Source organism: Clupea harengus, chromosome 10 (genome assembly GCF_900700415.2).
Source record: "Clupea harengus chromosome 10, Ch_v2.0.2, whole genome shotgun sequence".
Classification (NCBI taxonomy): Eukaryota; Metazoa; Chordata; class Actinopteri; order Clupeiformes; family Clupeidae; genus Clupea; species Clupea harengus.
Window position 1 is genome coordinate 17,140,648 of NC_045161.1, and position 26,391 is coordinate 17,167,038.

The 26,391-nt window shown below is 39.8% G+C and overlaps 1 protein-coding gene across 1 annotated transcript; it reads left to right on the top strand.

Annotated features, from left to right (window-relative positions):
* The first annotated feature begins 12,066 nt into the window (after nucleotides 1–12,066).
* On the top strand, nucleotides 12,067–12,993 carry LOC116222098 (lysophosphatidic acid receptor 4-like). Its single transcript, XM_031574866.1, has one exon. It carries the CDS (start codon nucleotides 12,067–12,069, stop codon nucleotides 12,991–12,993), a length of 927 nt encoding a protein of 308 aa, XP_031430726.1.
* Nucleotides 12,994–26,391: the final 13,398 nt, after the last annotated feature.

Below are 26,391 nucleotides of genomic sequence, written 5' to 3' on the forward strand. Positions count from 1 at the left end.
TTTTTCTTTTGCAATGCTACACTAAACTGTGCAAAAATAGAGGATACAGCAACACACAATATATGTATTTTGCAATGGTTCAAGTTGTCTGTGTTTTTAGTTCATTGTACATTGAGTGATAAAGTAGTTTAATGGGAGAGAGCATTTGCTATAGTTATGGCAGCATGAGTCACTTTTGGGTGAAGTATGAAGTGTTTTGGTGGTTGTAGTGCATTTTGCACCAAAGGTTAACTGATGTGCTGAGGTGTGTGTCTGTAAATCCCAGAGTTTTGAAAAAGTGGACATGATATTGAGACGAGTGTGAAAATGACTGGAAAAAAACTAATGTGAGGCGAGTGACAAACTAACAAACTAAAAGGGCACACAGAGCGCAGTCTCAGACCTCATCCAAGGCTGGCAGATGTGGAAAGATACCTTCTTTCGCTATGTTAGAGGAAGTACAATTAAAAATCCTGGATCCTCCATTTCATACATAGTTTTCAACAAAGCACCAGGTGTCTCATATGTATTAAAGGTTGATGATAGACACATCAGATAACACTTTACATATTAAATGACAAAGGGAAATGGAACTCAACACAACTATAGATGATGACACATTGGAAGATATTTGTACTGCGTGTCACAAGGGGGTTGGTAGTCAGATGTGGAAAGAATTTGACTGGAAGGTGAAGATAAGATTCTTTAGGACTCCTCTGAGTATCAATGTTTACGAATAATGCTACTAACAAATGTTGGAGAAATTGTGGTATGGTTGGGCAGGGACGTGCACAAGAGGGGGCTAAGGTTGCTCGGGCAACTGCCCGTTTGCCCTCCTCAACTGAAGTTGCCCCTCCGAAGGAAATATATATATATATTACTGTAAATAGTATTACGGCTGCAGAAATTCATTTAGGCCTAGATAAAATAATCGCGGAATACGCGTCGAGGGGACGGGGGCGTGCCGGCGGCGGTTAGTGAGAGTTTCAAGTGATAGGCAAAATATGCGTCCAGGGGTGGCGGCGGCAAAAATTAACGTGTTGACCCTTTTTTCCAGGGCAGAGCAACTGCCCTTCAAAATTACTGTGCACGTCCCTGTTGGGACCATACCCACATATTCTGGGACTGCCCCATAATACAGACATTCTGGAAAGACATCAAGGAAGAGTTGGAAAAAATCTTTGGTACTGATATTCCCCTGGACCCTTTATTTTTTTTACTGGAAAAAAACACAAGAAGAATAGTTTACTAAGGACCAGTGCTATATGTTACATATTTTGTTTATGATTGCTAAAAAATATATATTATTACTATTAACTGGATGAAGCCTAGCCCCCCTGCATTATCACAGTGGATACAAAAAGTCAGACAGGTCAATACAATGGAAAATATGACTGCTATCCTTCAGTTAAAAGTACCTATATTCGTAGGAAGATGGACACCTGTCATTCTTTACCTGACTATCAATCTGTACCGGTATCTCTGATAGTGGGGAGGGGGGTTTATAGAACACCGTGAGTGACTTCACAGGGTACTGTTTCGAGGAAGAACTAACTTTAAGTAACTAATAAACTGCCCAATGGACTCCCACGATCTTTTATCACCATGTCTCGAATTGGAGAGGCCATCCCCTCCAGTGCGATTTCGGCAACATTCCGTCTTGCTCTCATTTCAAAACCTGCCATCCTTATGGGTTTCCCAGTACAGAGCAAAACGAAAGCAGGTTGACGTTGTTCTGGTGTGCGGAACGCAGCGATCCCACTTGCGGATAGGCTACCACATTCGACAGGTAAGACGGACTTTGTTTTCTTTGGAGATACCACAGTGTTTGACCTCTCGTAGATTAGTTAACCTAAAGGATAATGCTAACGCTATTCAAGACTACGATCAACGTTTTAATGTCACTGGAATGGAGGAAATGCCGAATGCATATTTTTAAGAAAATGACACATCATGTTAGCAACTTAAAAGTCTTAAAGTATCTGATATTTACTGTACTTAAGTATTGAAAGTAAAAGTACAAGTAATCCGCGTAATAAAAAAGCAAAGGGTCAGGAGTTTGAGAATTATGAAGTTTATTCTTTTAAGTGCTGTGGCCACCATGACCAAGGACAAGGAGTTGTGTTGGAAATAATTGGGTTGGCTGTGATCCATCCAGGAGCAACAATGTTCAAAGTAATATATTGTACATAAGTAAACTTTTGCATCTACTATGAACTTATCATCATTATTCTCCGAAAAGCAATACGACACTATGAAGGAGTTGTAACAGTGCGTTTATAAGTATGCTTATTCCGACTAGAGGATGTAGAGGGTAAATGCATAATATTGTGTTCAGCAAAAAATATCAACTTGATGCATCAGGTTAGTGTTTTGAGAAAGGACACCTGCCTTGTAACGTCACTACCGTCGTTTGTTGCGGGAGTAGCAGGTGCTTCCATTTCTGCTTCCATCATGAAATCAGTCATCGTAGAGTGGAATTCTACACATGTAGTCGCTCGCTAGCTAGCATCTTGGGCATCACTGGGAATTAAAAAAACGCGGCTTTGAGAGCACTTGTTTGCAATTGCGCATTAACGTGATTAACCAATGATTTAACTTGCAAGCTAGGACCACTGATTCGTCAAACCTGCTTGCTTGCTGTGGGTGGGGGCACGCATTAAATAAGAAAGAAGCGTTGGAGAGGCTGATAACGTAACTGATATTTATTACTAGTAAGAACAGGTAGCCCTGGCTCATCAGGAGCGCAGAGTGGAGTGCAGGCAGAGTCCATGTACAAGAGAGCGAAAGAGGGGAGCGCATCCTCTTTATAGTTCCCCCATGACCTGAAGGATCATGGGAGCTGAAGTGGCAATATGCACACACAACATTCCTCCCCGGAAAACTTTAACTTGTTTAACAACAGTGTTATTCTTTACATCATTACATATTTTGTTTTACTCTATGTATGAACAATAACAACAAAAAATCACTCACATCAGGAAAGACAGACTTCCTAGTTCTAAAAATCTCAATCAATATAATTCATTCCCACATACAAAGTTAACCGTTCCGGTGCTCGCCGGACTCTCTGTGGTCTGGTGCTTGGTGGTTCATTCACACTCTCATTTTTATTAATTCTGTCATCAGAAATCTCATCTCCTTCCAGTTCAAGACTGGGTACAATCTCATAATCCATGTTGTCATACAAATGTTCAGCAATTTCAACATTTTCTGTATCTCTGCATAACTCAGAAGATTTAGTAGCAATCAACTGGTCTATGTGTTTCTTACAAAAAAATTCCATGCTACCTCCTGATTTTCCAGGTACCATATTAAGTGATAATCTATAGGCCCCTGAAGCTTTCTGCCCCCATCCGCGCCCCCCCCTCCCCTCACACACAACCCCCTAGCTAGGACACCTGACTACTTACTTGATTTAAAAGATGTGCCAGTCAAGTCTACATTGTAAATGCTTAGAGATTATGTCTTATTGATAATATCAATGCATGAAATAATGCAACAAGCTGTAGATGAACAACAATGTATTGAACTGGAACTTTGAGACACATGAGCACTGGGATTGATATATGTTCTCTCAAAAATGTCTCACCCCAAATGTTCCTATTTAGTAGTATAATTTTTTTAAAGAAAAAAAACGAAAAATCACAAAATAGCTAAAAATAGATATAAGAATGAATGTTACAAAATTGATCAAGACTAGACTGGTCATGTCAACTAGTATAGAAGTAATGTCACAGCCTAATGTGAAAATGTATTGGTAGTTAGTTAGCAATGCAAGCTAGCCAACACTAGCTAATTAGTTAGCAAGCTGAATGTTGGTGTAGGTAGAGATAACGTATTTCCGGTGGGATCCATATTGAAACCGGAAGTGGGTACTTTACTCCGTTTGACTGGCTAATACCAGGACCTTTACTTTTTCGTGGAGAAATTGTGTCGATCGCCTGCGTTTTTTGTATTTTTCTTTGTTTCTGCGAAGTTATACGGCTCAATACTCAACTGACTTGTTAACCAAACTTTTACGAAGTCATACGACTAAACACACAAGTGATTGGCTGTTCAGGTCAGATGACAAGTTTTAACCAACCAGAGACCGAAGTAAAGTTCCAACTTCCGGTTTCAATACGGATCCCAGCGGAAATACGTTATCTCTACCTACAGTTGGCTAGCAAGATTGCCTCAACAATTCTAGTTTAAGCTGCTAGCTAGCAAGTTGCAGCTAGCTAGTTAGCAAGATTGCACTGCTTACTAACTAACGTTGATAAACCCAGGTTTATCACACAGTTAAAACACAGCTACTTACATTTGAGGATAAACTTGCATAAGAAATTTCACTGTAGATGTCAAGGCTCCCGTGTTGGCTGGGAAATGCATGTATTTGACCCTTCTATTGAGATTGCGAGTAACGTTTGTCGTTATTATTCCTAAAGTCCACCAATCTGAAACTATACTTTTAAAGTCCATATCACCAGGTTGCCTGCATCAAATTCCAACATCCAATTTACCAGATAGGATGCCTAGAGCATGCTCTACAACCTGGGATCATCCATTTCTATCTACAGTAAAAGCTGTTCACATGTAAAGGGTTTTTATAAACTCATCTTAATTCTGTGCTCAATAGTTTCATTTTATTACTATTTTACACATCATCCAATAAAATTTTCCAGGACAACTGTTTCAATTTCCATGTAAGTGTTCACTTTTGCTCAGTTTCCATGACTTTTCCAAACCTGGAAAATGAAAAAATAAATTCCATGTTTTCCATGGTTTCCAGGTACCGTGGGAACCCTGTATCAATGCAATGTTGCAAAGTACGTCCATTACCCTTCTGCTTGTCTAGTGACTGTTTAAATGACTGCACCAGCCTTTCGGCCAATCCGTTAGAGGCTGGATTGTAAGGTGCGGACTTAATGTGTTTAATCCCATTGCCTGCTAAGAATGTTTCAAACTCTTTCGAAACTAGCTGTGGACCATTGTCCGAAACAACCACTTGGGAGAGCCCATAAGCTGCAAATAGACCCCTCATAGCTTCAACAGTAGCGGTAGCTGTGGTATTACTCATTAATTTGACCTCTGGCCAGCGTGAATAAGCATCATTGACCAGCAAGAACTGATGTTTTCCCTTTTCTGCAAAATCAATATGTATCCGCTCCCATGGCTGCTCTAGCCATTTCCAAGGGTGCACTGGTGCTTTGTTAGGTGCATGTCTATTTTGTTGACAGGTCAGACAACTTTTTACCAGGTCTTCAATTTCTGCATCTAGGCTGGGCCACCAAAAATGGCTCCTGGCTAATGCCTTTGTCCTAACAATGCCCAAGTGTTCTTCATGTAGTTCTTTTAACATCTGGCGTCTTAGTGTGGTAGGTATTATTACTCTTAACCCCCATAGAACACAATCTGCTTCTACACTAAGTTCCTCACGTCTGTTCCAGTATGGTTTCAATTCATCATCAAACATATGTTTAGGCCAACCACTCTGTGTTAAATGTCTCAATCTGGTAAGTCTCCTATCTTGTCTTTATCTGTCTCTTTCTTTATGTCTTTGGCTGACACAGGAATTGACTCTAACCATGACACTCTGAATTCAGGGTTGCTTAGTGGTGCCTCTTTCTGTAATGGTAATCTTGATAACCCATCTGCATTGGCATGTTCTAATGATGCTTTGTAGACTATGTCATACTGATAAGCTGCCAATAGTAGAGCCCATCTCTGAAGACGTGCAGCAGCTAATGCTGGCACTCCTGTTGTTGGTCCCAGAATCTTAACCAGTGGCTTATGGTCAGTGACCAACAGAAATTTCCGGCCATATAGGTAATCTCTGAATTTCTGAACACCAAATATGATACCTAAAGCCCCTAATTGATCTCTGCTTTGCTCAAGGTACGTGAGGCATAAGCTACGGGCCTTTCACTACCATCGGGCATCTTGTGTGCTATCACTGCCCCTAATCCATATGCACTAGCATCACATTGGTAAGTCAGGATCAAAATGTGTCAGAACAGTTGAAGATGACAACTGTGCTTTCGCCTTCTGAAAGGCTGCTTGACAACTAGTGGACCAGTTCCATGGACTATCTTTCTGGAGCAACACCATGGACTATCTTTCTGGCACTTGGTGTTTGCTTCCTCTCAGTCTTTTCGCGTGCGTGAGCTTTCCATTTGCTGCTGCTCACACTGTTCTCAGCGGTGTGTGCTGGAACGTTTTCAAACTGCTCGTTGTCGACTCAAAATTGTTCACAATGTCTTTCACTTTTGCCCATTTTAGCTTTTCTCCATAAGCAGCACTCAACAACTTAGTTCTCAGCTCCTTACTGCTGATTCCATAAACTAGTTGATCCCGCAACTGCTCTTCTAGCGTCGCGCCAAATTCACATGTGGCGGCAAGTCCTTTTAGCGCGGCAATATATTCTGACAAAGACTCTCCATTTTGTTGCTTTCGTGCACGGAAGGTATAACGTTCACTTAACTCGTTCTTCTTTGGCACATGAAATTCCCTTAGAGCTTTTACAATGTCATCATATGAAGCTTCAGACGGCTTTTTCGGAGCTAGCAAGTCTCTGAGTAATGAGAAAGCATTGCACCTACCACAGATAAGAAAACGGCCCTTCGTTTTTCTTTTTCAATTCCGTTGGCTTCCACAAACTGTGCAAAACGTTGCTCATAAGTTTCAAAACTTTCGCTGCTCTCGTCGAAGCACAAGCCCGTCTCACTGCTAAAGACAGCCATCTCTGGTTCACTTGCTTGCTAGCTACTAGTTTCCTTTGCTAGTTTCCAGTCGTCGACGTTAGCATCCTCGTTCAACTTCCAACAAAAAATGTGGTTAAGAAATCCACTCCTCGTCGCCAGTTTGTTATGTCCGGGTGGGGGCACGCATTAAATAAGAAAGAAGCGTTGGAGAGGCTGATAACGTAACTGATATTTATTTACTAGTAAGAACAGGTAGCCCTGGCTCATCAGGAGCGCAGAGTGGAGTGCAGGCAGAGTCATAGGACAAGAGAGCGAAAGAGGGGAGCGCATCCCATTTATAGTTCTCCCATGACCTGAAGGATCATGGGAGCTGAAGTGGCAATATGTATACACAACACTTGCAGTCTGTGTTCCACCACAGTCCCCGACGTCGGTCTCATGATTCATTTTTTTTCTAAAGATAGATTTGATTTTGTAGCGAGTAACGAGGGTTTCAGGGGTATCGGAGTCAAAGTATCAATTTTCTTTGCAAAATGTAGTGAAGTTTAAGTCAACAGAAATATAAATAGTAAAGTAAAGTACAGATATTTCTACTTCGTTACTATAAACCACTGACTATACACCAGTGAAAATATCACCCATTACATAGAAGTTAGGGTAGGCTCTCATGGTGAATAATTACTTAGTCAATTTAAGACTTATTTTACGCACCAAATGTTAAGGAAACGACTGAATAAGTATAAATGAGTAAAGAAAAAACGAGGTGGAAAACGGTTGGCCATTTGTCTGTACATCTCTAGCGGACCGCTCGAAAATCGATGAGCAAAAGCTAGCGGACCGCCAGAGAGAGCGGTCACCTCACCAGGGCTTTTAACCTGGGTCTACGGAATGAGCTACCAAACCTGCACCCTGACTGCAAACAGCCAGGTACTGTACCTTGGTATGGCAGTCAGAGCACATAGGTACTCCTCCACACACCCCACTCATGATTCATGTAAACCAATGATATAATTTAACGCGTTCTTTTATTGAGCACCACTTTATTATCTCTGTCCAAACATTCGCTTATTGTAGGCTACGCAACCACGGAAACGCGTGGTTTGCTTGACCCCCAAATTGAAAGAAAGACACACTAGAAAAACATCGTTGCGCTGGACTCTTCCAACATACACATCACCATAGGCGGAGATCCCGGGGGGGACAGGGGAGATGTGTCCCCCCCTACCATAAAGTTGCCCCCCCCCCCCCCAACAATCATTGTAAACACAAATACATTTTTTTGGAATAATATAGTAATATTAAATAAAAGCCAGACAACACAAGCGGTGCTAATTATAAACGTAAAACAATGTGTTTTTTAAGTGTTGAAAAATCATGATCCCCTACTCCTTAAAGTGGCTCGGTTCACATGCTATTTCCAACGGGTGGGGCTACCGGCAGCTCCTTGTTTACATTTACATTTAGTCATTTAGCAGAGGCTTTTGTCCAAAGTGACGTATAAGGGAGAGAACAGTCAAGCTACGAGCAATAGAAACCTAGTGTAACAATAAATACTATTTTGCATAAGAAATAGAAAAAAGAAGTGCTGCAATGTAACTGCTGTAAGTGCAAATTAAGTACTAGGAAGGCCCAGCCCAGTACACGGTCAGATTGTGAGGAAACCAACCGAACCAGTAAAACCTCTACAAGTAAAAGCCAGTAAATCGTTAATTACACCACTTGTTCAACAAGCACAAGTTTGTAACATGAAAAGGGACATTTCTCCTGCTTTGTCCAAAAACTCAAACTTGAGCTTGTTAACAATCATTAGCTAGTAGCTTAACCAGCGTGCTGATTAAAGTGGCGTTATGTAGGAATTGCTAATTGCTAACGAGATGCTAGCGGCTAAACCTAGCGAAACCTCTTGAAATTTGCTTACTTTGACACTATGACAAACTAGTGAGTCAACAACTTTCCGAACACAGTCAAACATCAAGCAAGTGCAACACAAGACAAAGCAAGACGGCAAATTAGCTACTTACTAGTTCGGCAGACAGTAGTAACCGGGCGGCTTCAGGCAATCCTACATAACGCAGTAATATGCGTATGGCAATGGCACGGAGGCGATTCTCCATATTAAACGTGTAGCGCCCCAATTTTTTTAAGCTGTTATTTTAAGGTAAAACTGCTAATCCTAACCCTAACCCTGAAGTACAATTCCTACATAATGCCACTTTAAAAAGAGGCTGATTTGGACAAAGCACACACACACTCTTTTTCCTCCTCTCTCCCCACTCACTGCCGCTATGCTACACGATATGTAAAGCGGTTGACAGACATGGGACCTCATTCTCCAACGCAGTTAAGAACATGTTAAGAAGTTCCCGGGACAATTCTGGCTTTCATGAAAGTTTTCTCATCTGGGATTTGTTCTTAACTTTGAACAGAATTTAAGAACGCTAAATAGCAGATTGGAGTGCGCCCATGTTCTTAAGGGCTGAATTTGTGAGAAATCATTGGTGATTGCGTTCACATCAATTCTACAGACATCCTCGGATTTAAATAATTATAATAATAATAAATAAGAGAATATTTGTATCATAAACAATTACTCTTCACATTTATAGCCATGATTCCAGGCATCGTGATGTCTTCACAAAAATAAAAGCACTACACGAACACTGCAAATGGCATTGAATAAATAAGCACTAAACTCAATCGCATGGATATAGCCATGGTAGAAAAGAATGGACACATCTACATTCTGCAACAGTACCTCCACCTCTGCACCGGAGAAGTTAGGTCACATGTTGAAAGTCGCTCCAGTAAAGTTCGAGCAAAACCCACGCTGACCGTGTGAACTTTGGACATTATTTGTCTGTGAGTAGATATTTCGTGTTGGTACATTTTATGCCGTTTAGAGAAATTCTGTTTGTAAATGTTATAAGAGAATTCGGTATTTAGCAGACAAGTTATGCTAGCTCTCATGGTATCTGCTACCTTTATGCCACATTATTTGACGTGAAATGTATGTATCTCTTTATTTCTGTCTGTTCCAGACAGTTTTACAAAATCAAAACGTCTTGTATGAATAATTGCATTCTGATAACTTCAGTAAACTCAAGAAAAACAAGACTTGTGGATTCACTTGAAATTCATCATCTTTATTCTGCAAAGACAAGTGTTAGCTAGCTGTCTAGTCCTGCAAGGTAGCAAACGCAGTACGAAGAAAGCATAGAGAAAGAGAGGGCAATAGGGCCAGACCGCAATTCCCCCCCCCCGGGAATTACTCTCTGAAATGTTACCATGTATTGTCCCCCCCCCCCTACAAAGAAATGGGATCTCCACCCCTGAATCCAAAGTGAAAAACATATAAACAAAAATACTGATATAAATGAAAACAAAAAGATATTTACAAATATATGTACCATCAATAGTACAAAGTTGTACACATGTTACTACGCTGAGGCAGTGCACAGACATCAGCCTCACGCTTCTGAAACCTAGAGCAGAGCATAAACTAGCTCACTAACAAACTCTCATAAAGAAGAAATTCTCACCACAGAAGCTTCCACACAACTAACTCACCCACCCTTTTAACGGGTAGCTGAACTACCCACAATTGGCCCATGAACACAGTGGTTAATTCATGTGTGATACGAAATAGACATTAAACAGAGTTAAAATGGTATCGACAATAATTAGTATTCAATCAGGCCTTCACAATATTGATACAAATAGTCATAAGTAACATTCAACACTGGAAACCTTATAATGCAATTGATTGATTTCGCGAGGGCGAAACGACGTTCCTCGCGCACCTGCCCAAACGTGTCCCAGGACGGGAACGCACTTCCTAATACAGGAAAAGAAATCCATGGCGGCAAGAACTCATGCAAGCTCGTTTGGAGAACAAGCATAGTAAGTAAGCTGTCTTACATTATTATTATTATTATTCATGTACAGACAACGGAATGACAGCGATTTGATGGAATAATAATTATGCAATGAAACGGAGATTTTGAACAACGGTAAACTGCGTGTGTAGTGAAATGGTTGGCGTGGTGTCAGTGATAGTGCATCCTTATGCTTTCACACACGCCAGAAAAGATGAATATGGATATGTGGGGATGTTCAATAAGCACGGTCTTGGTCATGGTCAATTCTCTCCGTTGACGGTTAAAAGTATACGGAAAGTCTGTTGCGTCCGCCATTAGGAAGCGTTGAGGACGCGCTTAAGAATCGCGGCATCACAATCTCTCAAAGAAAACTGCATCTTACAACTGAAGCACTAATAAAGTCAGCTGCTTTGCACCTTACATCATTACCAAATATCCTTGTATATCTCCTTGAAATCCCAGTTTTGATTCATTTTTCTAGATTTGTCAATGATAAACAAAGGCCAGCTTTAAGGATGGCCTGCCTGTTCTGGGTGTGGTCTCATGTCCACACCACTGATTATGGAAACAAGTCAAAGATGTCCCTGTTTCAGGATGTTATTTCTAATGTGGGAAGGGCTACAAGAGATGCTAGAAAATAAATTCATCCATTATAAAATTGTTCAGAGATACTATTTTACCCCTAATAAGTTGTTTAAAATAGGTTTAACCAAGGACAACAAATGTTGGAAGTGTAACAGAGAAATGGGTACATTCCTCCATGCCTTGTGGGATTGTTCTTTAGTATTGCCTTTTTGGAAGGCAGTACTGCAAAAGTTTGAAAGCTGGCTCGGACAACCCCTACCAGAATCTCCACGGTTATGCCTATTAGGGGATAGGTCTCAAATGCCACCAGGCCTGGCTAAAGCAGTAACTGGAGTGATGATAACAGGTTTTATGGTAGAAGCCAGAATTATTTTACGTAAGTGGAAGAGCCCACACAGACCAGAGGTTACAGAGTGGCTCAAGCTCACTACAGAGATAGCCTCTTTTGAACTTATGATAGGAAGGGTGCAGAATAATTCAAGCAAAACCAGCCAAGCATGGCTATATTTTGTCTCCAGTATTGTTACAAACTCTTAGAAGGGATGCAGGACTTTAATTAATATAATAAGGAAGGGTTGTATATGTATTACACTAAATGCATATTTGTATGTAAAATGTAATGGGTACGGGGTGCTGCGGGGGTTCATATGGCCTGCCTTTAAGATTTTGTTTTCTGTTTGTTTTTGTGTGTTTTTATTTTTATTTTATTTTTTGATTGCTTGTTTGTGTGTTTCCCTTTAAAACGCAAGATGTTTGGTAACATATATGTGTAAATTCTATGTATATATGGAATTGCATCTTTGAAACAAATAAAAAAACTTAAATGACAAAAAAAAAAGATGTCCCTGTTTATCATCTTAAATGATTGCAGTAACTGTATGATTGTATGATTATGGGATGTAAAGTTGATGATGATTTTTTTTTTTTTCAGGGCAAAGATGACGAGCTGCAACGTGACCATCCCTAGAGAGGTGCAGGTCTTCCAGATGGTGACGGCCGTCCCGACGTTCATCCTGGGCGTCCTTGCCAACTCCACCTTACTGGTTCTGTTCTGCCGGCAGAGGAAGAACTGCAGTGACATGATGGTGTACCTCGCCAACATCGCCCTGGCCGACAGCACTGCGCTGGTGTCGCTGCCCTTCAGGATGTACTCCTACAGCAACCACTGGCCCTTCTCTGTCAGCTCCTGCCTGGTGTTGGTCTCCACCTACTTCGTCAACATGTACGTCAGCATCTTCACCACCGTGGCCATCAGCGTGGTGCGCTTCGTGACGGTTAAGTACCCCTTCAAGGCCAGGGCGGTCAAGTCCCCCTGGAAGGCCCTGGTGGTGTGTGTCGGGATCTGGGTGGTGATTGGTTCTCTGAGCGCCATGTTTCACTCGGTGGATGCTCCTGAAGCCAACGGCAGCAACTTTAGTTGCTTCCAGAAGAACTCAGAGGAACCACTGCCACTCTCCTTCATCCTGACGCTGGACGTGGTCGGCTACCTGCTGCCATTCGTCGTCATTACGTACTGCACGGCTAACGTGATCTGCACACTGTCTAGAAGTAACTCTGAGGAAGTAAAACTGAGGAAGAACAAGGCCATCCACATCATGGCCGCCAACCTGGCCGTGTTCATCGTCTGCTTCTCCCCATTCCACTTTGGTTACCTGTTGAAGTTCCTGGCCGAGACCTACTGGGAGCACAACTGCGAGCTGCAGCAGTTTGCTCATTCGTTTGTCCACGTGGCCAACAGCGTGGCCTCCACTAACTGCTTCCTGGACGCTTTCAGCTACTACTTCCTGGCCAAAGCCAGCTGGGGGACTCTAAGAGAGGCATGGTGTGGCACCCATAGCAGGGAGAGAGGCAGCATAGTCATCTGACACAGGGAGGGGGGAATATTACCCCCATCCCCCCTTATGACCTACTGCACAATGTAGAAGGATGCTTTATAAGCATCTTATTACCTGTTGCACAAATGCGAAAGATGTCTAAATACTATCTGACTAACAACAGAAAAGTTGTCAGGTTTTGTCTTGATCAGGTAAAGTACTTGGCCTGAGTTACAGCCACAACATAGAGATCTACTCTTGAATTGACTCTTGAAAAAGCGAAAAGCCTACTGATGATGTTTATAAACCTGGATTGTGTATAAGTAGTTGATATAGGTGGGTGTTATGTCATAATTGGATTGATTAGGGTAATAAAAGGGTGATTAATGTGTCATATTGGATGGATGTACGCTTTGTTGTTTGGTGGGTATCTGAGTGCTTGTCATATTGGAGTGATGGGGCCTCTGACAAGTCATAAATATATCACCCCCTTTCTCCCCCCTCCTCAGAGACAGTTGAGATCTGATAATGGTGAGAATCACTTTGTTAGTTAGTTGTTATCTGATCGGATGACAATTCCCGACGTATTGCTATGGTGTTTCTGACAAGACCTATTTTAAACCAAGGGGTGTCCCCCGCTCCCCAAAGCCCCCCAGTTGTGATTTTACAGACACAGGCCTGTTGTGATAGCAGGGGGTCAGAATGGTTGGCTGGTCTAGGTATGTCATTACTGTCAAACTGTCATTAGTTGTCAGGCGCTCAATCACACCAAAGTCTTGTCAGCCTGTGAGATGTCATTCTTTCATTCTATTATAGCAAACTTTAACATGATATACACATAATCCCCATGGTTTAATGGTAATGATACCTGCTTATTCAAGTCTAAAAGACTTAGTTTTGTTTAACATAAATGCTAAGGCTTGCCCCATAAGACATTTGTTCATGAGATGGTAGCTCAACAAAAGAAGATATAGTTCAATAGCACACACACATGCATGCACGCACGCACCCACAGACACACACACACACACATACACACATACACACACAGAGACACAGAGACAGATACACAGTATACTAATAGTTATATTATAAACAATAAAACAGGGGTATTGTGTAATATGTGACTATATTTTAGTTTAATCCCAAAACAGCGTGATACATTGAAGACATACAAACACACACACACACACACACACACACACACACACACACACACACACACACACACACACACACACACGCGCGCACTCACAGTAAGAGATGAGAAAGGTGTTAAATCCACTTTGTTAAGCAACGGTGTATACACAACACATTCAGGGCCCACTGGAATAACTTCGATAGAACAAAAAAAAAAAACGAAAAAGTCACCCCATTAGTTGTTTGTAGAAAATGGATAGAACATTTGAAAATTATACAAAAAGGTAACCTAAATTTTGAACAAAAAGCCTTAAATGCTCAGTTGAGAAAACAACTTGAGAAGTTGAGAAAACAAATTGAATACAAAATTGAAATTCCTCAAGAACAAAAAATGATGTGGTGTAGATGGAGGGTACAATCAAATGCTGAAACACAGCACACCTAAATTAAGAGAGACAATCTTGAAATTATTCAATTTAATCCTGTCGTCAGACCCCTTTCTAGAACAATGGAAAGGTGAGCCACATCACACCAATTCATAAAAAAGGTGACAAACATAAACCTGACAACTATAGAGGCCTCACACAAGGCCGCAATTTAAGGAACTTATTTTGTGCCATCCTGAACAACAGAATAACACAATTTATCCAGAATAATAATATCATAAATTCATCCCAGATAAGTTTTTCGCAAAATAACAGACCAACTGTTCATATATACACATCCCATACACTCATAGTGGAACATGTACAAAAGGTCAAATATTTGGTTGTTTCATAGACTTTAGCAACGCTTTCCACTCAGTATGGCATGATGGACTTATGTTGAAACTAATTCATAGTGGAATTGGAGACTAAATGTATGACATCATTAAAGACAGGTATAAAAACAATAAATGCTGTCTAAAAATGAACAACAGAATAACTGGTATTTTGACCAGACAAAAGGAGTTCGACAAGGCTGTTGAGTAAGGCCAACTTTATTCAACATATAGATCAATGGTTTGGCTACAGAGCTTGAAAGATCTGCGGCCCCAGATCTTATATTTCTAAATGAAGAAATGAAAGGCCTGCTTTTTGCTGACAATCTCCTCCTACACTCCCCTAGTGTAGAAGCGCTTCAGGAAAGTCTAAATATTCTTAACTAATACAGTCTAACAAGGCCTCCCCTTCCAATTAACCTGGATAAGTCCAAAATCATGATATTCCAGAAAAGACACACCATAGTGTTTATAGGATCACAACTGGCGAACAAAAACTTGAACAGGTAAAAATATATTGTTATTTAGGATTAAACTCTTTACTCTTCTTTTCTTTCTTCTTTCCTTCTTTCACTCTTCTTTCTTTTCTTCTTTCTTTCTTAACTTTTGCATTTCATGCACTGGTATTCCCTTCAGGAAATGCATTTTCTAGCTATTCTTTGTACCGAACTTCTGCTTCGAACCGCTTAACTTACAAACTTAGTTCGAACTTTGTTGCGTAGGTCTTGTAAAGGACACTTATGCTATGTATTTTTCATAACAGTATCACAACGCCTATGGCTGGGGTGGTATAACGTGACTGAGAGCACTTCTGCAAGAATTTGATTACGCCCTTTCTTTGTTCCACCACACTCTCACAACCCCCCCTTCTTAATATTTCACAAGACATGTTTGGCATGAGAACATTTGCCATTCGGCAAACTAACCAACCAACACGCCTGACTGTGGAACCAGTTCCCATTGAAAAAGCAGTTGGCAAAACCTTCTAGTCAGACTGTTCAGACAAGTTCCAACGTTCCAGCCACCCTACTGCAAACCCTTCCCGCTAAAATAGCTCTTCTAATTAGCTCAGTTGGAACACAATGTTCCTGGCTCTAGTTAAAACATTTAATTGACTCAAAACAAGTGCAGAGGAACTGGAAGCACAGGAGGACTTAAACCTCTGTCAAGTCCATCTCTGGTTTGTTTGGGGGAGAACACTGGGTAGTAACCGCAGGTCTCCAATCTCCCTGGCACAGACCACTGCAGATGTGGTGATTAACTCTCACCCTATGTTTGTTCACTGAGGCCAAGAGCCAGAGGAGCTAGCAATCATCTGGACTCAACGCTATTAGTTTCCAATGACTGTTGTTTTTTAGCTATGCACATTCCTAGTAGCATAGGTTACTGCTACTAAATAAAAATGATGGATCGGTTTTTTATTTGTTTTGTATTTTTTTTTCAGTTAATTTGTATCCCTCTCTGTCACTGTTTCTGGCAAGTGGTTGCTCACTCGGGGGACAGAAAGATAAATACAAAACATATAAAACACATCAAACAATACCACAGTAAGATTACACTGATACATCCACCATTCTACATGTCTTCTCCCAGCAACACATATGGGTTCTCAAACAATAAGCAACACATTTTGATGTTTACACAGTAATGTTAGCTGAATTACATATTAGCACAGACGTGAATATGCATCAGAGAAAACTAGATTACAAAAAAAGATTTTCTGCAGAAGGATCAGTATCACACAGAGCAAGCAGTCTGTGAGAGTCCGATTAATTCTCTCATAGCCAGATTCATTCTCTCACTCCCATTCACTCTTCTTTCATTTCCTCTTTCAATTACTTTGTCCATCAATTCCTCCTCTTTTTTTCTACTTTTTTGTCAGCCTTCTTTGACTTTAAGGTCCTCCATTCTCCCTCACACTCCATCTCTCTTCTTCTCTCCATTTTCTGTCCTTCTTTCAGTATTTTCCCTCTTCACTCTCTCTTTACTTTCTTTATCCTCTTGTTCACTCTTCTTTCGTTTCTTCTTTCACTCTTAGTCACTCTTCTTTCTTTCTTAACTAGGTTGATGCTTTGAGATTTTACTTGAGAAGTGTGTGCAACAACTGAACATTTTGTGTAGTGTTTTGACAACAAGGTGATGTGTAATTGACATCAGAGTGTAAACAAGGAAAATCAGAGTTTAATGCAGATAAGGGAGTGTGAAGTAGTGCCAAATTGGGTCGAGCGATTGGTACATGAAGTGAAGGTTATGCAAATTGTGCCGAATTTTCGCTTTTTGTGTGTTAACAACTGTGAAAAACTGTAATTGAAATGCAGAGAGAGAGAGAGAGAGAGAGAGAGAGAGATATATATATGCAGAGAGATAGAGATGTACAGAAAGAGCGAGAATCAAATAAATGCACTCCACTCTGTATAAAAAACAACAACAAATTCAATAACTCATATTGCAGCATGAAACAATACGAATCCTTTGTAATCAGCCAAGGGAATGTTAGTGAAGACTAGATCAGATGTACTAAATGTTTAACAGAGTTTAAAATGTTAACAACAGGAAGAAAGAACAACATAAACTCGAAAAACCCAAATGAGAAGTTTGAATGTATGTCAGTGGCAAAATAGGAGGTTAACAGTGTGAAATGGAGAGCCGAATATTGAGACTTGTAGTAAGGAGGATGAGAGACATTTTGGTCACAGCAACATAAATACGATTTCTAAGACTATTTTTTTTCCTTTGTGTATTCATTTTAGAAAACTCAATGCACTGATTTTTGTTCCCCCTATAATGCTGCAGGGGCCGGGAGCAAAATATTATTTTGTAGTATTTTAACTTGGCATTTGTTCATCCTATTCATGTAGATGGGGTCATCTAAAAGGAAAAGCTGTAGGGTGTGTACCGTGTTCAGTAATTGTAAGGCTCAAAATATTCCAACCAGTCATAGAACCAATCGCAAGATATGGTAGCAAACTTTTAGGTCCTCTGATGTACAAAGGATTCGAAAATGGGGACAACAACAACCAGTTGAAACCTCGGTATACAGAGATTTTGTAAAGTTATACTCAAAGTATAAAGGAGTACCCATAACAGTGCCATGCAGGGCTGAATTACACCAGTACCCTTTATCAAATAAAATTGATAAATGATCCATCAAATTCTGGAAACACATACAAGTGACCCCAACTCCTATTGTTTTAAAACCCTTGATAGTCAAGAGATAAGCAAAAACACCCCCTCTACCTTTTAGTGCTTTAGGCTCACACAAACTAACACAAGAAACGAGCACAACCAAACTAATGTGACTAACAACCAGCATTAGATCTATGCCATACTTACACAAACAATTTGGCTGAACCAAATTGTGCACAAAGAAAGAGAAAACTACATGACATATTGAACTGAAACAACAAAAAGACAAAACACACTTCAATGCTACACTAAAAAAACATTTTCCACATAAATGAGGGGTGTTCAAACTATTTAAATACTATTATTACAGAGGAAATAACTAACTTATGTGAAACCAACAAAACTTTAGTAAGTCATTTAAATATTTTCTGGTCAAGTCAACCTTAATTGATCAGGCAGTGTTCATCTAACTAAACAGACATTCATTACACTGACCGACCTTACATATGCAATTCTTGCTCAAATGCATGTACTTACACCACCTGAACAACTCCTTGAAGTTCCAACTTAACTGACTTGGATAAGCAGTACTTAAATCGTTTTCATTGTTGTAAAGCTAGTGAATTCACGTTGGACTTACTAAACCTAGTTATGTCAACAATTTCCACCCCTATGTAGTTAAGTAAATTCAAATCACAATACGTTGTTTCTATATTATTATTTGTTACCACAATCACAAATATTTAAAACCACAAGCTTTGAACTTGTTTACCATAAAAACACTAAGGGTAACATGGTTAGTACTACAAACGTGAGTAATACCTTAACATTTTTCCTGCATATCAAATAACCCATTTTTACAACATGTATAGTTTATATTTATTTCCCTAACCTTAAATATAAATGTTTAGATGAACAAGTAAAGAAAGACAAAAACTACCTGACACATTGAACAATTTAATTTTTTTAGTGTAGCATTGAGGTTTCTTTTGTCTTTTTTGTGGTTTCAGTTCAATATGTCAGGTAGTTTTTGTCTTTCTTTACTTGTTCATCTAAACATTTATATTTCTCTGCCTCTGGATTTTTCTGAAAAGTTAGTATTTTCTTCTTTTTTGGGGTTTAATGGTCTGGACCCAAGTCTGCCAAAACATGTGTATGAGCTTCATGTTCTGTTGTAGTCCCTCTGCTAATGGGGACAGCAAAACCAAGTCGTCTGCAAAGAAAAGACATTTAATTTAGTGAGGCGCAAGTCTACAGCCCTGTCTTACTCCACGTCTCTGAAAGGAAGATTCTGTTTTCTTTGTTCCAACTTTAATTGAGCACTTCCTATTAGTGTACATTGAATTTATCAGATCGTATGTTTTCCCTCTGAAACCACTTTCAAGATATTTTAGGAAAAGGCCGTTGTGCCAGCCTGCATCAAAGGCTTTTTGACAATTCACAAAACAGGCCTAAATCTTTGCATTATTTTTGTGCCCTTAATTGTCAATTAGTGTGTTTAATGTGAAGCTATGATGTGTAGTTCTAAATTTAGTGTTGTGTGATGTTCTGTGATGAAGTCTATGATTCGTGAATTTAGGATGCTACATAAGACTTTTCCTACACATGAATTTATACAGATCCCCCTGTCATTTTGTGGATCTGTCTTGTCTCCACTTTTAAATATGGGGGTTATCAGTCCTTCATTCCATACTTCAGGAAAGAAGCCGGTTCTAAGCACTAAATTGAAAAGTTTGCTTTAATTGATTTGATTTGATTTGAATTAATAGTCTGCATGTTTAAGCAGCTCATTTAGAATGTCGTCAGGGGCACAGACTTTTCTACATTTCCAGCTTTTGGCCTAATTCTTTTCTGTAATTTTGTAATCTAATGGGGTTTTGATAGTCCTTAATGACTGTTTCTAATGGGTTCTATTTGTCCTGTATTTGGTCTCGTTTCGGTGTGCTACAGGTTTCTTGATATGGATCTTTGAAGTGTTTAATATACAGTATATATCTCCATCTTGAATCACTAGATTATTATTATTATTTTGTTTAAGGTCTTCCAGTGGTCCCAGAAGCTGTTTTAATTTATTGAATCTTCAATTAGTGTGTCTTGTTTTTTTTTTTGAGGTGGTGCTCTTTCTTAGTTCTCAGTGTCTGTTTATGTTGTTTGAGTGTCTCTCCATACTGCATACGTAGGTCCTGATTGTCTGGAGGTCTGTGTTTTTGGGTGGATAATTGTCTTATTTTTTTCCTAATATTTTTTACATTCTGAGTCAAACCATTTTTCTTGCATTTTTTTTTTTTTTTTTTTTAGGGGGTAGGTTTGGTTTTTGGAAAGATACGTTTGACTGTTGTGCCACAAATTAGCTTTGTGGTTATGTTTACTCCTTCTTTACTGCTGAGATATGAATGGGGGCATGAACAAATTTAAATGTTCTTGAATTTCATGGCTGCTCATTGCTTCCTGATATTTAGGTATTCTGCTTTGCGCCCATCTTTATTGAGTTGTTATGTTATATAAATGACTGGAGTTAGGGCATGGTTGATTAGAGTGGAGTCTTTTTAGGTATATTCTGATCTGGTTATGGTCTGAAAAAGGGGTTTGTTGCCTGCCTGTGACTGCTCTGAGAGAGAAAGGGTCCAAATATGTTATTGCATAATCTGCTGTGCTACTGGCCAGAGAGAAGCTGTAGGTGTAGCGGCCAAAGGAGCTCCTCTTAGGCAACTATTGACTATGTACAGACAGTGGGGCCAACAGAGCTGCAGTAGTTATTTATATTTGTTAATTTTATCATAGTTATTCCTTAATGGAAGAGTAAGACTGGTGTTAGTTTTGTTGTTCATGTATTTGTCTACGTTTGTGCTAGTGGTGTGTGCTTCTTCAGCTGTGTGTGCATACAGATCACCTACAATTAGGATATTTCCCTGGGTTTGGAAGTGGGGTGATGGCTCCCTCTAGATCAGTAATGGTTTGATCCTTAAAGTAGGGGGGTTCAATTGGAGGGATGTAGCTTGTCCATAGGAATATGTTTTGGGTATTGGAGCTCAGGTCTTTTTTTTTTAACTTAAGCCATATATAATTTTCACCTTCTCTAACAAGTTCAATATAATTTGTATATTTAGCTTTAAACCAGATAAGGATTCCATCCCTGAGGTCGTTCCCTGTGTCACTCACTCCAGGGAGCTTTCTTGCTTCCCCATAGCCTGGAGGGCAGCCATTTGGTGTAAGTCTCCCTCTCTCCCCCTACCCCTCCCCTTGAACTCATCAAATAACTCCGAGTTGTTACTTTTTAGTCCAAAGGCTGATGATCTTAACCCCTGGACATTCCCTTGGCTGATTACAAAGGATTCGTATTGTTTCATGCTGCAATATGAGTTATTGAATTTGTTGTTGTTTTTTTATACAGAGTGGAGTGCATTTATTTGATTCTCGCTCTTTCTGTACATCTCTCTCTCTCTGCATCTCTCTCTCTCTCTCTCTCTCTCTCTGCATTTCAATTACAGTTTTTCACAGTTGTTAACACACAAAAAGCGAAAATTCGGCACAATTTGCATAACCTTCACTTCGTGTACCAATCGCTCGACCCAATTTGGCACTACTTCCCACTCCCTTATCTGCATTAAATTCTGATTTTCCTTGTTTACACTCACCTTGTTGTCAAAACACTACACACAATGTTCAGTTGTTGCACACACTTCTCAAGTAAAATCTCAAAGCATCAACCTACAACACACAAATAGTAAAATCTCTAAACATTCAGGTCGGTTGAGCAATTTGCAATGAGGACTGCAGCTGTATGCTGTATGAGCCTCTGTTTTGTTTGGTGGAGAACGGTGAAAAGATCAACAACCAGAGAAGGAGAGGGGTAAGAGTGAGAGGAGGAGGAAGAGGAGGACAAGAAGGATGGGGACAAGGGGGAGGAGGAGTAGGAGGACAAGGAGGAGGAGGACAAGGAGGAGGAAGAGCATGAGAAGGACAAGGAGAAGAAGGAGGAAGAGGAGGAGGAAGAAGAAGGAGAATGGTCATCTCTAATGAGATTTGGGCCGCTGTGGTAGACCATGAGCTCAACCATGGTTTGAGCATGAGGGAGGCTGGCCAGAGTGTCCAACCAAATCTCAGCCGCTTCACAGTTGCTGCCATCATTAGAACCTTCAGGATGGAGAACAGGTACGAAATCTATTTGCCTTGTGTACTGTAATACTGCATATCAATAGAATACAGTGTGCTCACAGTATTTGTATTTTGGAGGACTGAAAGAGAACCACACCGTGGAGGAAGAACACACACTTTCACCGCCGAACAGGAGACTGAAATTGTAAATATGGTTCGTGAGAACAACGCTATCACACGGTTTACAGTACTGTACTGTTCTCTGTCTGTACCGAAATAAAACTTTTTTTGGAACTATGAAAAAAATAGGCCTACACTGAGACATTTTACAAAAGGAGAAATGGCTCATTCTCCAGTCATTGTCATCCATATGGTGTGTTCCATTTCAATTATTGTGTTTTTAATGTTGCACTTCAGTGTGCTGTAAATGCTTGGTAGTGTGCAGCAAATGCTTAGTTGTGTGTACTCAATGAATGTATGTGTGCGTATTTTGAAAATATGGCTGTGTGTACCAAATGAAAACACGAGTTCCATTTTGTGAACAGTTAAGAGATTTGATGGCAAAGAGTCATCTTGCAAAGGAAGTGTCAGGTTTAGCATATTGTGTGTGAGGTTTTCAGTTTTCTGTGTGCAGTTTTGAAAAACGTGTGTTAACAATTGTGAAAAACTGTAAATGCCATTGTCTTTATTGGCATGACTGTACGATACAACATTACCCAAGCACTTAAGCAGTAACAACAATAATAATAGTAATACAGGGAAAAAATGTAATAATAATAATTAAGTAAATATAATTAAGTAAAGTTAAATTCCATAAGATATACATATAGCAGAAACAAGTAATGGACAGTTAGAAAAAGGGAAAACCCGTAGTTAATGTGATTTTCTTTATTCCTTTCTGTTAGCTGTTTCAGTTTTATAGCAATGGTTGAATCTTTTTTTTATTTATTTTTTAGTCGAGCCCGGTTTTTTTTAATAGATAGTTTAAAGGCTCTCTCTCGGGGTGTCCACCCCCTCTGCTCAAACTTCACTCCGATAACATAGTATTGGCTTCAGTAGTGAATCAAAAAATTTGTAAGCAGTGTTTTATAGGAAGGTTATATTTTAGTGATGAGTTCCTTAGCATGTACTATGTTGTTCTTGCCTTTTCAGTTAAATATCTTATTGCACCATCAAAATGTCCTGTAGATGAAATCATTAATCCTAAATAACAATATATTTTTACCTGTTCAAGTTTTTGTTCGCCAGTTGTGATCCTATAAACACTATTAAGTATGGTGTGTCTTTTCTGGAATATCATGATTTTGGACTTATCCAGGTTAATTGGAAGGGGAGGCCTTGTTAGACTGTATTAGTTAAGAATATTTAGACTTTCCTGAAGCGCTTCTACACTAGGGGAGTGTAGGAGGAGATTGTCAGCAAAAAGCAGGCCTTTCATTTCTTCATTTAGAAATATAAGATCTGGGGCCGCAGATCTTTCAAGCTCTGTAGCCAAACCATTGATCTATATGTTGAATAAAGTTGGCCTTACTCAACAGCCTTGTCGAACTCCTTTTGTCTGGTCAAAATACCAGTTATTCTGTTGTTAATTTTTAGACAGCATTTATTGTTTTTATACCTGTCTTTAATGATGTCATACATTTAGTCTCCAATTCCACTATGAATTAGTTTCAACATAAGTCCATCATGCCATACTGAGTGGAAAGCGTTGCTAAAGTCTATGAAACAACCAAATATTTGACCTTTTGTACATGTTCCACTATGAGTGTATGGGATGTGTATATATGAACAGTTGGTCTGTTATTTTGCGAAAAACTTATCTGGGATGAATTTATGATATTATTATTCTGGATAAATTGTGTTATTCTGTTGTTCAGGATGGCACAAAATAAGTTCCTTAAATTGCGGCCTTGTGTGAGGCCTCTATAGTTGTCAGGTTTATGTTTGTCACCTTTTTTATGAATTGGTGTGATGTGGCTCACCTTTCCATTGTTCTAGAAAGGGGTCTGACGACAGGATTAAATTGAATAATTTCAAGATTGTCTCTCTTAATTTAGGTGTGCTGTGTTTCAACATTTGATTGTACCCTCCATCTACACCACATCATTTTTTGTTCTTGAGGAATTTCAATTTTGTATTCAATTTGTTTTCTCAACTTCTCAAGTTGTTTTCTCAACTGAGCATTTAAGGCTTTTTGTTCAAAATGTAGGTTACCTTTTTGTATAATTTTCAAATGTTCTATCCATTTTCTACAAACAACTAATGGGGTGACTTTTTCGTTTTTTTTTTTTTGTTCTATCGAAGTTATTCCAGTGGGCCCTGAATGTGTTGTGTATACACCGTTGCTTAACAAAGTGGATTTAACACCTTTCTCATCTCTTACTGTGAGTGCGCGCGTGTGTGTGTGTGTGTGTGTGTGTGTGTGTGTGTGTGTGTGTGTGTGTGTGTGTGTGTGTGTGTGTGTGTTTGTATGTCTTCAATGTATCACGCTGTTTTGGGATTAAACTAAAATATAGTCACATATTACACAATACCCCTGTTTTATTGTTTATAATATAACTATTAGTATACTGTGTATCTGTCTCTGTGTCTCTGTGTGTGTATGTGTGTATGTGTGTGTGTGTGTGTCTGTGGGTGCGTGCGTGCATGCATGTGTGTGTGCTATTGAACTATATCTTCTTTTGTTGAGCTACCATCTCATGAACAAATGTCTTATGGGGCAAGCCTTAGCATTTATGTTAAACAAAACTAAGTATTTTAGACTTGAATAAGCAGGTATCATTACCATTAAACCATGGGGATTATGTGTATATCATGTTAAAGTTTGCTATAATAGAATGAAAGAATGACATCTCACAGGCTGACAAGACTTTGGTGTGATTGAGCGCCTGACAACTAATGACAGTTTGACAGTAATGACATACCTAAACCAGCCAACCATTCTGACCCCCTGCTATCACAACAGGCCTGTGTCTGTAAAATCACAACTGGGGGGCTTTGGGGAGCGGGGGACACCCCTTGGTTTAAAATAGGTCTTGTCAGAAACACCATAGCGATACGTCGGGAATTGTCATCCGATCAGATAACAACTAACTAACAAAGTGATTCTCACCATTATCAGATCTCAACTGTCTCTGAGGAGGGGGGAGAAAGGGGGTGATATATTTATGACTTGTCAGAGGCCCCATCACTCCAATATGACAAGCACTCAGATACCCACCAAACAACAAAGCGTACATCCATCCAATATGACACATTAATCACCCTTTTATTACCCTAATCAATCCAATTATTACATAAACCCACCTCTATCAACTACTTGTATATGTTTTTATATTTGTATAATCTGTCTTTTATTCATATTGTGCTTCATGTTGTTGCCTGTGACCTGCTGTTCTGTCTATGGACTGCTGCCTGTGTGGTCTTGTGATGTAGGCTGAGCCCATCATCAGTCCACTGTTTATCCAGGAGAATGATGGAGATAATTTTGAAACACTGTTAATGACTTAAGAATAAGTGACTTGAGAAGTGCCCTGTATTAATAAATACCTTGTATGAATCATGTGCTTATGTAAGCAGGAACATGGCTTCTGTGTGTAACTTAGATTATTAGGTGTGTTGGATATTTTTTATAAGTTGATGAACATGGATGAATTCATTAGTATGAAAATCCCCACTCAAAATGGCTGACAAACAATACCAAACAGTTGACTGCTTAGAGGGAGATAGCCGGGATGGAGACAAGATTAATTGATCCTCCACAGGATCCCAGGGTAAGAAAGGGGTGCCAAAAACACACACACACACACACAGAGAGAGAGAGAAGTTAGGAGTAAAAGTTAGAGAATGGGGTTAGTTCTGATTGGCCTTGGAAAAGGCCAAACACAAGAGAGTGGGAGGAACTAGGTTCCTTTAAAAAGTCTGACCAGACATTCATACAATGAGATCGAGCTAATCCATGGACCATCTCTTATTGTGGCTTAATGACTATAATAAACCTCAGAACAACACATGTGGCCTTTTGACAATTGATTGTGGAATTGCGAGAGAGTGGCTGGTTTTCGCCGCGACAGGTGCCACATAGTCGGCTTATGTGCAAGAGCATGTTTGGGTCAGAGGTGCAGACACACACACACACACACGCTATAGATACATCAGTCCAGGATGGACAAGAGCATAAAAACATATGTGGCTTCCCAGAAAGCAGAGGAACACACACACCCACACACACAAACTCACACACACACGCTATAGATACATCAGTCCAGGATGGACAAGAGCATAAAAACATATGTGGCTTCCCAGACACACACACACACACACACACA